General features: G+C 48.7%; 1 protein-coding gene across 1 annotated transcript; it reads right to left on the bottom strand.

Moving 5' to 3' along the window:
• Positions 1 to 255: 255 nt before the first annotated feature.
• On the bottom strand, positions 256 to 12,640 carry LOC108630162 (uncharacterized). Its single transcript, XM_018033246.2, has 23 exons — positions 10,751 to 12,640; positions 10,519 to 10,679; positions 10,067 to 10,140; positions 9,896 to 10,005; positions 9,604 to 9,818; positions 9,434 to 9,542; positions 9,280 to 9,371; positions 9,155 to 9,218; positions 9,017 to 9,089; positions 8,714 to 8,941; positions 8,441 to 8,546; positions 8,123 to 8,351; positions 7,918 to 8,053; positions 5,558 to 5,639; positions 2,718 to 2,780; positions 2,483 to 2,600; positions 2,149 to 2,420; positions 1,974 to 2,088; positions 1,852 to 1,913; positions 1,667 to 1,792; positions 1,271 to 1,600; positions 800 to 1,178; positions 256 to 726 (listed from the first exon to the last, which is right to left on the bottom strand). Exons 1-23 carry the CDS (start codon positions 10,775 to 10,777, stop codon positions 475 to 477), a joined length of 3,423 nt encoding a protein of 1,140 aa, XP_017888735.1. The 5' UTR covers positions 10,778 to 12,640; the 3' UTR covers positions 256 to 474.
• Positions 12,641 to 12,997: the final 357 nt, after the last annotated feature.

Raw genomic sequence — 12,997 nt, 5'->3', positions numbered from 1 at the left:
ACAGAAGGTGTTTCATTGAATTCGTTCTTATCTTTGATTTCCGTATCGCCGACAAGTGCTTTCGTGTTCTGTCGAAGTCAGATAAGAGATTTCGATCGCGGTTTTTGCGAACATGGTTACGACTTGCTGTCATCATTAAAGCTATCGAATAATACAACTAATCGCGTCATTTTAATGTGAAGTGTCAATAAAGGAACAGAGGGGAAGAAAACATGAACGAAGAGACGGGAGAGGTTGCAGGTTATGACACCGCCATAGATGGTAAGTTTATCTTTATTCGTTCGTCCTTCGTATGGTACAATGCATCTCCATATGATAAGTCAATAAAACGTGTCCCGTATTTGCGTTGCAATACTATTCGAGGCTCGTTTAACGTTATATATACATAGTTCGAACAGTATTCGATGTCCGCCCTTCGTGCGTTGATCGTGACGCCGGTCACGAACAAAAGTCAGAGTTAAACGTTAGCTAGCGTTAAGTCGCCCAGTCGGGAAATTCGGACAGGTCAAAAATGTACGAGCCCCACGTGGAAAAGGCCACCGTGGTAATCAGAAGCGTGATCACGCTCGGTCCTATTCCGGCGATCGCCAAGTCCCTCGTTCTTATTTGTCCGGCGGCAGTGACAATCGCGTTCGGCGGGGTGCCGACCGGCAGATGAAACGAAAACGAACAACACAGCGCAGCCGGCATCATCAAGTACAACGGATGTATTCGTATAGCGATGCACTGAAACGATGCATGCCTCGTTATCATTGTAACGATAAAAGAGGAAGCGGTTACCATTGAAAATGTTCCTTACCATTTCCGCTAACACCGGCAGAATGATGTTCGCGACGGCGACGTTCGAAGTCAGCTCCGTTACCATTTCCGCGAAAACGCAGACGGTGCAGAGTATCGCGAACGGATTTATCGACTTCAAGCTAGACAACGCGTTTCCTATGATCGAGGACAGTTTCGAGGAAGTGCTCCCGGCGGAAATCGCGAATCCACCGCCCAAGACCAAGATCAGGCTCCAGTGCATTTTCTGTTGTATCATCTTCCAAGTGACCATGCTCGGCGACACTTTGTTAGGCCGGTTCTTCGGCTCCGAGTCGAACGACCGGAGGAAATCGAGTTTCGACGGTAGAACGAAGAAGAGGATGGTAACCAGAGCGGCTGCCGTAGAATCTTTGACCTTTCTGCAACCGTTTATATTTATATGCGCGAGAGTCCAACGACCGAGTCACGGGGTCAAAAAAAGTGCAGCTGATAAGAACTGTAAGATGCGTACGAGTCGGTGATGTAAGTCGGCCAGCCAGGGACGAATCCCGGGCTTCGGAAGAACCAGAGGAGAACGACGGAGACGAAGAGGAACCCGACGACGGACTCGTGCCACGTGATCGGACCGAGTTCCTTGTATTTCTTGTCGATCACGGCCGCGGCAACTCTCTCCCCCTGTTCACCGATATCGGCGGCTAACGCGTCCTTACTTTTGGGCCTGAACATTCCCATGTACACGACGTGCAACCAGAGCCACGTGAGGAGACCCATCAGGAGCATGGGTGGGACCGAGTAGAGCATCCACGAAGTCAGGCTGATGCCCTGGCTGTTCGGGAATCGCCTGCGACCGAAACGAATCATCCGTTTATCTCTTTAAGTCGGCTCAGTCGTTCGCTCAGATCCTTACTTCTCGAAGAATCCTTTGAGAGTCAAGTTGGTACCGGTTCCAACCAACGTGCCGATGCCTCCGAGGCTAGAAGCGTATGATGCCACGAGGTAGTACACCATAGTGATGTTCGTCGGTCTCTTGGCCCTGAAATCGTCGCAGAGTTAACAGATACCACCGACGCATCGTTCAGTCAGGCTACATACGATTCTGTTCCCTCTTCGCCGCCCTTGTTCTCCTCTCGTACGAACATGTCGCCCAGGCCTTGCTAAAAGTTGCAAATGAATAAACTTGAATCCTCGTCGAGCGACCGGCGGGGGAGGCTTACCGTTTCCAGTTCCAGGAGGACGGTCTCAACGATGGGCAACATCATCGCGGTAGCGGCAGTGTTGGAGATCCACATCGATAGGAACATCGTCACGCAGAACAGGCCGAACGTTAATCTATGAATTCGATCACTTTTCGGATGAACGCGAAACTCATTTTCGACGATCGCAAATTACCTCCGATGACTACAGCCGACCGTCTTGATAATCAACAGCGCTATACGCATGTGCAGGCCGGAGTTCTCGATCGCGATCGCTATCACCATGCTTCCAATAAACATCATCGTCGTATCGTTCATGTAGCAAATACACGTTGTGTTCGTGTCCATAATACCCATCAGCGGATAGAGAACGACCGGGAGCAAGCCGGTGATCGGCAAGGGAAGAACCTCCGTCACCCAGAACATGGCCATCAGACCGACCACGTACAAGCACCGCATCGCCGTCGCCTGCGTTCATCGATTCTTGTTACGTTGTGCGAACAGAGAAAAAGGGACAACGTGAAACGAACCTCGCCGGTCTCGACGAGAACGATGGGCAGCAAGATCAATGGCCATAGCACGATCACGATCGACCTCCAGTACAGCGAGAGGAACCTCGTCAAGGGTCGGACGAAGCCGTCGTTTCTTCTGAAACACCCGATTGATCGATTCACCGTTCGAATCTCGAGTATGGACAACGGTAACAGGTGGCAACGGGAAAACGTCGTACGTCTCCCGACAGTTGGATTCTAGCTGTTAACGTACCTTCGGTTCCTCGCGGCGTCCACGACCTCCGGATGCAGGGCGTCGGGTTGCGTGGCCATTGCCCTATCAAAGCGTTACGTATCTGAAAAAATGAATTCAATTACGCACATGAGTATGGAATTGTGCGTTTATACTCCCAGCTGGCGCGAGTGCCACCGTCGCGATCAGACGAGGCGCGAGGCGCGAACGACACTGGCAGACGTGCACTCAGGCTCGCGTTTCTTATTATGCGGCTAATAACAAGCGACGGGGTCCTACGGGTTTCGAAACCGATGTCGGACGCGCGTTTCCTTACAATTGAATCGGCAGATAACGATACACAAAGAGTTGCGTAATCCGTGATTCTTTATTATTCCGTGCCGTCTGTCCCCCGGCTTCCCCCTTCGTTTTACGGCCTGCTCGGATTACGGGTCAAATAATTTCACTACGAACCACGCGAGATTGACCTCGAGGGCCCCGTGGCTCGCGATCATTCAGCCCTTGCCGTTCGTTTTACATACGTATGTTCCACTTGCGGCTCTTTCGTTACCAGTCACGTCGCTCGGCGTTGTTTCTTCCTGTATCGTTTATTTTGACGGCTCCTCTAAACATCGATCACGCTACCAGCGCAATCGGTCCGACCCTCCTATCGCGACGGAATTCGCAACAATTTTTTTTACGACACGGCTGAAGGAAAATAAACGTTGCTCATTGTCCCGCGTACGTCTCCGTGTCGCGAGGGACCAGGTACCGCGAGATAACGAGATCTATCAAAAAATTATTGTTACAAATCCGCTAATTCGCGTTGCGTGCAAACAAATTTCACAATCCCGTGTTATTCCTTCGCCCGACCGACGCTCGCGTTCCGCCACTCACTATTCGATCGCCGTCACGGCGACATTCGTTTCTTCTAAGCGCAAAGCCGATCGACGTAGAATGTAAACGAGATTTCGAACGAACCCTCGGTTACCGCGTGTCGTTCGAATCTCGTTCAGTGCGGACTCTCACGTTCGGTTCTTGCCCTCTTGTCCAGCACACGCTGCAGGATCCTACGATTGAGTCGTCACCCTTCTCTTTTACTCGCCGTTGCTACCTCTGCTTCTTCTTCTTCTTCAACTCTGCTTTTTGCTCGTGCCCGTTTACCTCCCTCGCGGTTCGTCTTCTTCTCCTGTATGTACGGTTGGTTCTCCAACGACTGGTGAACTGAACTCGTCGAGGCAGCGACTCGCGGCGAACGCGTCGTTCCCCGTCCCTCGACCTTGATACATCGATGTTCTTGTTGCACCGATGTTTCTTATTACTCGTAAACGCGAACCGACAATCATAAGCAAATGAAATTGCGTTCCCTTCTCGTCATCTCGTCAGAGCACACGTGACAGCGTTCGAGGTTCGTTTCGAGGCTCGGTCTCCGTCCGTCTCTCTGTTCGAGACCGGTCGCCGCGTTCGACGCTGAGGAAATTAGGGAAAACGATGCACGCGTTTCTCGTTCCGATAATTGTGCGTTTAAACGAGACGAAACAGAGATAGAGTAAGCAACGTTTAAATCAATTTAAATCGAGTAATTAATCCCGCTCACGCTGCTGTTCGTCCTCGTGTTTATTACGTGACGCACCTCGTACGCGGACCGTTGCTTCTGGAAAATATACCGTTGAACGGCGTACCCTTCTGCCACTGGTATCGTTCGTCGCGTTCGACCCAACCGAGTAGGGGGACAAAAAACGTGCACGCGTTGATACGACGATGTCATCGTTATCGGGAACACTCATTATTTAACCCCTGCTTTCTCCGTCCATTAACGAGTCGAGTATGTGGTCCCTGTTATTAGGAAATTTAATACGTTGAGTGGCACGCGAATTCTTAAGGAAATTGTCAACACCTACGAAGGACGAATGTTATCGTTGCTTCGATACGACGGAAGACACAAAATTTATCTATGCTGTGATGTAATTTGGCAGTGTTGAGGAATAAGTGCGCTCCGTTGTTTATTCGTGACGCGTTTCGAACGCACACGAGGGAACGAACTCGCGCGAGCTAGATCGCTTGGATTCGGTTCAAATTTATACGATTCCAAGGCCGTCTTACTTGGGACAGCACGATCGACGTTTGCGAGATACGCGACGAACATCGTTAAAAGTTACGGATCTGACCGGTACTCACGATTAAATTTTCAGAAAAGTACAGAGTCTACGCGAGCGTGTCGTTCGCGGTGTTGCTCCTGGGCGTGGGCGTCCCCATTTGGTGGTACACCACCGCGGTGCCGCGGGTTCCGCTTCCTTACGCCGGGATCGAGCAGCTGTCGGACCTCGAGATCACCGTCAGAACGAGACTCGTGGTCGCGGCACTGTCTCAAGACCGAGCCGAGTCGTTGGCGCGCGACATAAGCGAGGCATTTAAAAACACCAGTGAGTAACCGCGGAGAACGTTTCTCTTTCTGTTCGGTTTATTAAAAGCGCCTCGTTGCAGGTATTTATCGAATAGAGGTGGTTCATCGTGTGATATCCAGCAATTTGGTGGCGTCTGCCTTTACGCATCACGAGCTAGAGAAGATAGCGTCAATCTTCGATCTCGACGTCGGTCAGCTTCTGCTGTTGGAAACGAACAATCTCAACGACGCGGTTCTCGTCGGATCGAGAAGAACCGTTTACTTCTCCACCGAGACCAGTAAGCATCGGTTCGTACACAGTAGTTTTTTCGATACGAGCAAGAATTCTGTTTTAGCCAGTTCCACTCTGATTCGCGTTTTGTCCGAATGGATACTGCTCGAGAAGTCGCTGGCGCTGACGAGGAACGCGCTCGCCGAGCCGACCCTCTACAGTTTGGACGAGGAGAACAGGAGGAGGTTCCCGGCCAGCTCGGCTTACGACGTGCTGATCACCGTCGTCAATCCCGATCCGGAGAAGCTGAGACTGACCTGGGACCTACGCTCGGTGACCGAAGGTATACCTACCCTCAAAGACGATCTCGTTCTTCGGTTAACGCCTGCCGCTTCCTTCAGAATACGTCGATCCGTTCCTCAGTCAGCTCTCGGTGTTGAGTGACTTCACCGTCAAGTCGCAATGGTTGTACTTACTTCCGTTGGACGTGAATCCGATACGAGTCCCCGACAGTTGTCCTCTGGGCAGGCACTTCGCGCTCACGGAGGATGTGTTACCTCAACTAATTACACCGTTGGAAAAGAAATTAGGTATTGTCTCGTAATTTTATTTTGGGAATTCGTGCTAAATGGCCATTGTCTTTCAGCCTCGCACGTGAGCCTGCACCCGACGATCAACTTCGTCATCTACGCCGTTCCTTGTGACAGCGCTCCGTTACATATTTACACGCGTTCCGGTCATCGGTCGAAGATCAACGCTAACGTCGAAGCGTTTCTTTCGCCGAGGTACGCTAACACTTTTACTCTCTGCTAGCTACGATCGATGACAATCGTGTTCTCGCAGATGGGGCGGCGTGGTGTTGATCAATCCGCCAATGGAGGCTTGCATGGCCGCGAAATCGAACGAATCGGTTCACGTTTATCCCGAACGAGCCACCGTCGTCGGAACTTTTCTCACGCAGTTGAAGCTACTCCTGGGCATTCCTGAGCCGGTGATTAACGCTTTTCCGACTTGTCTCGTTCGATCATCGCTCGTCTCCGTTCGACGGATATCCTTTGTGGAATTTTACAGAAGTTCTTGCACGGCGTCACCACGGTCCCCTCGGTGGGACTGAAACTCCGCGACTGGGAGATCGACGCGTTACTTCGCGTACGAACGATCGAACAACTGACGTCGGCAAAATTGACTCTTCAGTCGCTCGCTCGGCTTCTTCAAGAGATCGGTAATATCGTCGTTACAGACGTCGTGGGAAACAGGATAAAGTCGGCGTTGCATCTGGTCGAGAGCTCGGCCGAACGACTGGCGAACGGTGATCTGGCCCGAGGATTCCCGCTGAGCAAGGAAGCGTTCGTCACTGCCGAAGCAGCCTTCTCCGATTCAACGCTCACGGCCCTGTTGTATTTTCCTCAGGATCAGAAGTAATTATTCTCGTTTCGACGTCTCTGTCTGTCGCTTCGGGCTCTCTCAATCTCGCTGTTTGTTTGCATTTCAGGTATGCCGTGTACACGCCTCTCTTTTTGCCGGCGATGGTACCGGTTCTACTTTCTTTGAAAAATATCTATCGGTATTTCGCCGCGCGGACAGCCGTCTCCGCGTAACGGTAGATAGCTCGCAATCGATCTCAGACTCGTTCCATTGTTTCGCAACTGCGATACGGATAAGGAGAGAAAGAACGACACCAAGAATAAAAACAATATTTTTTATTGTACAAAGAAATTGCTGATCAAATTGTAAAAACAGCGGAGGAGGGGTAAGGATGAGTGAGTGCGCGGGCTAATGAGAAGAGGAAAGGAGTGAGAGGTGAAAAGAGTGGAGGGAGTATTGGCCCGAGCCGTCCTCGAGGTGTCCAACGATGAATTTCAAAGTGGATTTAAGGTAGTTTTTTTTTTATGTACACCTGCGTTTCACTTCCTCGCGTTCGTCCTGCGTCCTCATCGTTACGCACGCGTCGCATACGACACACACACACGGTATAAAGTTTTCTATTCGCGTACACAGGTACAGCGCGGTCCTCTTCCGTAAAAAAATTACGTACGCGCGTTCGGTCACGACACGATTAAAAAAAAACCTCTTCCACGCGCTCCCATGCATACGTTCTAACAAAATTTTTTTCTTTTAAATTAATTATCATTAAATCGTTAGAAACAACTAGTAAACTATGTACAATACACGTATATCAATCCTCAACCAGTTACCAAAAAAGGTTACAAAATTATCAAGTTGAATCGCTATAAAAGTGATGTTCGACTACCGTGAGTAAATTTCACTGAAATTCAAAGTGTAGCTGACCACGGCCGACTCGATACGAGCGGGCCTGGTTCAGATAAAGATCCACGATCCTCCGATGTGATCGAAACGATGCTTAATTTCGCATCTCAAATAGATCGAGACGAAAGAACGCGTGCGCTGAGATTTCCGTAAAACTTTCTCGGGAACGGAGGAAGTCTGCTTTCCCGTTCGCTCGGACGGTAGTTGAACATTATCGCTAGTAATAAAAAATAAATTAATCGGTGAATCGAAACGTTTACTCGCGTACTGAGAAAGAAACAAAGTGGGATGTAGTAGCGGGAGAGGGGGAAAAGATGGGATAGGGAATCGAGGAGGAAAACGAAAGCGAGAAGATCAACGGAGATGTTGAACTAACTGTATCGCGTGCTGTAAAGCATCGGCGATATTCTGGAAAACAGGTACACCTTCGCGCATCGCGTAGTCCGACAGGTACATTCTTCCCCGATTGTAGTCTTTTATGGCTTGTTCGGTGAGCTGTAAAAAACAAAACACGGGAGTTTCTCGTGCGAACGGGTGACCCTGCGGCGGAAAGAGAATGCTCACTTTTTCACCGGAAACTACGCAACCTTCGGGAAGCGTTTGAACGCACAGGACTATTTTCGCGCGTAATCCGATTAGGTGAGCTGCCAACGCCACTAAGGCGCTGCCACGTGCGTGCTGCGGCACGACCAGTAATATCAATCGTGAATTCTTCATCCTTTGTAATTCTTGCGGCAACACTTTCACATTGTACTCGTTCAGGTTCGTCCGAAACAGGGACAGTCCCACTGATCTGAAACGAGAAAATTGTAAACGTTACACGTTGATTGTTCCGCGACGTTCTAGATCTGATGGTAGAGTCACGTTTCGAATAATGCTCACTCGATCGAGGGTGCGGCGGTCGACTCTAACCAGAATTGATCTTTACCGATCACTCCTACGTACAGGTCTCTCTTCTCGGATTCCGGCACGAACGAATTGGTCCAATCTAAAAAGTCGGACGTATTGCATCGAACGTATTTACGCTTTCGCGAGAGATTTAAACGAACTAGTTCGAGGACTACTCTGTTCTGTACAGCCTAACTCATACGCGTTAAAGGCACTATACACGTGTTACTGTGCGCGACAGAAAGTTTGGTTGAGAATAGGAAATACCTAAGAAACGGTTAAAAGGTTGCACGATAGCCCTGCGAAGGAACTTCGATGCCTTCCTACATAATATACTCCAAACTGAAGGTATCTCACTTTCACAAGAGACGCCGTTGCTCTTCGTCCTCCACGTTGATTCGGCGGCCAACGCGCAAAACTGTTCGAAGTTTATCCGTAAGTCCGTCGAGTCCCTTTTCGCTGGAAACCCGCCGTCTATCAACGTCCTATACGTTTCTATGACCGCAAAAAAATTGATCTTTCGGTAAACTTGAATGCGAACGTTCGCGTTTACGAGCGATAGCTCTTTACCTGATTTGTTCACGACGTTCAAAAGATCCGATGACACGTTGCACTTGAGGTTTGACTGTAGCGCTATCCAAGCCTGCGAAGAACACGAAGTGAGACATCTGCGAATGTAAGATGATTAAATGTATCGGAGGAACGTACCTCCTGCAAGTTCACGCTTCCGCTGTCGTTGATGTCCACGGACTTGAAAATTTCCCTGAGCGTACTGTAACAGGACAGAGTTAAAGAGACGGCTCATAGCGTTAATTATAATTTTGACGACTTACACCACGTCCGTTCCGTTCTGGCCATACAACTTGATCGGTCTGATCCCATCCTCAGAATGCAGATCTTGCACGTTAATATCTTCGCGTAGTATCTACGATGAATTTATAAGTTTTATCTCGCGCGTATACTAAATGGAATTTATAGCGTGTATACCTTCGATGTACAGTTCAGAGCGATCGACAGGCTTTCGAAAATCGGTATCCTCTGCCTCTCCATCAGATATTGAAGGACCGACAGTCCGTTCATCAGATCGTAATATTCTCTGAAAAGAACAACACGTGTAACGTGCCGCCGTTAAATTCTACGAACGAGTCGCCGCTTACTGAATGGACACGGTCTCGCCGAGTATCGTCTGGCCTTGACGATACGGGTAAATGACGAGAACCAAAGACTCGCGACGAGTAGCTGCCAACTGAGCTGCCTCGATGATCCCCGCGCTGTTTCGCGTTTGATTATCGATGACGAACAGTAATACTTTCGCCGTTTGCTTCGCCTCGTGCTCTTGAGCTATCAGTTCTGGTCCCCATTGCGACACTTGCTGAAATACATCGTTACGTTTACGTTGACGATCTTCGTTGAAACGAGAACGATTAAAGGTAGCATCGACGCGCTTACGGGATTGTAATACGTGATCCCGAGTCTCTGCAAAGTCGGTATGGCGATTTCTGATCTCCACGTGGTTGGATTACAAGATCCACCCAGAAATACCTCATATGCCATTCTATCTGTAGGCGAAAGAAATGTTTACTCGATCTGCGAGTAATGACGCGCGTTAGAAAGACTTACTTGGACCGCTTTTGTAGTTAATGTCCTTTCCATCACAGTGTAACGGACGAGTGGCACTCATAGAAGCGGCTGTTCTGGAATAACGATGGACGAAAGTTAATCGTGTTCCAGAAAAACGAATTATCGGCGAGCAGTATTATCACACTCGAACGTGTCGATCTTCTTTTACGTTTTACTTGCAAGAGGATTCGATATAACGCGAAACAACGTGGAGGAAAATTGAATCGAGTGTGGTAATGCTTGAGAATTGTTTTATTTCAGTTTCGGACGTACTTGCAAATATCAAATCCTTTTGCAACAAGGAGAATCACGCTACGCTGCATCGTTGGAAAATTGTGTTTGCTTGTGACTGATCACAACCGACCGTTCGACATTTTAAGCCCGTAACGTAGACGTTTCCTTTTGTCCCGTGATTCTGCGACCCGTCAAAAGGGGTTGAACGTTTCCATTACCTTTCTCCGCGCGAGCATGCCAATTCGATGAGAAGAATGCAGACTCCTTGAAGCATTCTACAAACATTTGGGCCTGGATTCGAGTCAGTTTTAATGAGTTGCTGCTCTCTGCACGTTCCCATCCAGTTTGCGAGCAACAGCATTATGCGTGCTTCGTGCCCCTGAAACAAAATAGATTAGAATCTATACGGGAAAACTGAGGACAACGCTTGGCGAGTCCAGGTGCGCTTACATAGATTCTGTTCCAGTCTGTCAACATAAATTTCAGCACATACGTAAGAAGGCTTCATTGTTTCAGTAGTATCTCTATCTTTTAATTATCTGCAAGGAGAGACCGTTGAATTTTCCTGTCCAGAAGAAAAGTCGACGTTACCGTTGACAGTGGGATTAGATGTATGGCACACGAAGGAAGGTCGATTCTGTCTGGAAGACGTAAACGTTGGAAGAGGATGGAAATGGAAACCATGGTTAGAAGCACGAGGTATACGAGGCTGAAACGTTTCGTATTGGGAATGGCAAACACGCAGATTAGAGTGCACCGTTTAATTAGTTGCCACAGCTAGTCGCTGCTACCTACTGAAAACTGTTTAGCATAAGTTCGCAAGGCGATGGAGAGGAGAGCCTGTCAGGCACACTAACCTTGACGATAGTTCGGTGCTGCATGCCCACGCATGAAAAACATATGTGGTGAACTTCAAAGGGAGAAACATCGATCCCGACTGCATTTCACGTGCATTCATTTACGAGTCATCCGAGCGCGATGCGAAATTAATCGAGGCGAGGATCGAACGCGTATATCCCTTTGGAAAAATGAACGATCGGAGCTACGATTGTACACTCCCGCTATTGCTCATACTTATTTATACACCGTTATATTTAAAATGTAAGAACGCGTCGGGTAAGAGGCACTGGCTGAGAACGAATCACGCACCTATTCGTCGACGTTATTACATATTCACGAAAATATTGCTCCGATATCGGTGATCGGGCGCGCGTAATTGTATCGTCGCAGCGCGGAAACCACTCTGTCGTTCGAACAATTCGCTGCGTTCGATTCGCATCGAGTGGTTCGCTCGAGAAATCGGTAACTTCGTCGATGAGATCACAAATCACCGCTACCACTGTTGAACGTCGCGCTTCTACCTCGTACCGTTCTCCTTTTCCATCTTCTCGCTCCAATCTACTCTCTTCTCTTATCTCTCTCTCTCTCGCTCTCGCCCTCTGTCACTCTCTCTCGCTCTATATCTCTGTCTCTCGCTTCTCTCTCGGCTATCCTTCCGTCCTTCCTTCTTACGTTACAGCTATAGCTGCCCTCGCTCCTGCTGACTCCTTGCTGGTCGCTTCCTCGTCGTCACCGAGATACGCTGCTGCTGCTGCTGCTGCTGCTGCTGCTGCTGCCTACTATCCTTTCTCCTTTTCTCACGCACGACCGCTAATTACTTTCCGATTCCTTATCATTCAAAGGGAATCAGTCCCCGATTCGGTGGGGAACGATCGCTTCGATTTAACGAGAAACGACCCACGTCCGACATCGGTTCAGCGCAGTCGCAACCGTGATCGGCGATTCGATCCTCTCTTTCTCGCGTCCGCCTTTCGGGAGTCTCGTCGGGTTCGGGTTCTCTCACTCGCCTCTTTCACTTCCCGCCACGCCGCTATACTCCGCTACACGGTATAGACTATTTTACTCTGTAAATCGCGCGCAACACGACTCGATACCAGACTCGAGAATGACGTAAACCTCCAACAATGAAGCGTGATGTCACACACAGCCAACTCCGTAGCCGTAGAGGTTCGCTGTTCGCTCTCACCGGCGGCATCGTCATCGTCATCGCCGTCGCTATCGCCATCTCCATCTTCATCTCCATCCGACATCGCTATCATTCGACATGTATCATCACCGCTCTTCAGAGATTTCCGATGTATACATGAATGTTACGGCAATTGCTTCGACTGGCCGTCAATTTCATCGAATTTAATTGTTTTATATTGTTTTAGTCATCTTTATCTGTAAAAATTGATATCATTTCTTATTGTTTGCCTATCGTATTATTGAAATAAACACATGGCGAAACAAAGGAATGATTCGACGCGTAGATTCTGAGTAATTCTTTCCATGTAACGCTCCATTCATGCATTACAATTGTACAATTATGCTATTTCTCAACAGGTACCAAAGTTTATTACTGTAAATAGATTGATCTGACTCGTTGAGTCATTAGCTAATTAGCTGATCTCTCCCATCTCTCCTTCGTCTCTCCCTTGTCTCTCCTGTCGAGGTACTTCTGTAAAACGTGAGAGCACTTACACAAACGTGTAATGAACGTGCCACTCATGTTTCTGACAGCTAGGCTACAACTTTCGTCTAAAAACATTTTTTCAGGTTTCTCTCAATCAACGACAAGTTCCTGTCGATCAACAAGGACCAGGACTTCCATAAATAATAAGAGACACAACGAAGTTTTAGAAGTGTGCATGCACT

The sequence above is a fragment of the Ceratina calcarata genome, unplaced genomic scaffold (genome assembly GCF_001652005.2).
Source record: "Ceratina calcarata isolate Rehan_Ccalc_2016 unplaced genomic scaffold, ASM165200v1 scaffold71, whole genome shotgun sequence".
NCBI classification, from domain to species: Eukaryota; Metazoa; Arthropoda; class Insecta; order Hymenoptera; family Apidae; genus Ceratina; species Ceratina calcarata.
This window is presented reverse-complemented; position numbering and strand designations above follow the sequence as displayed.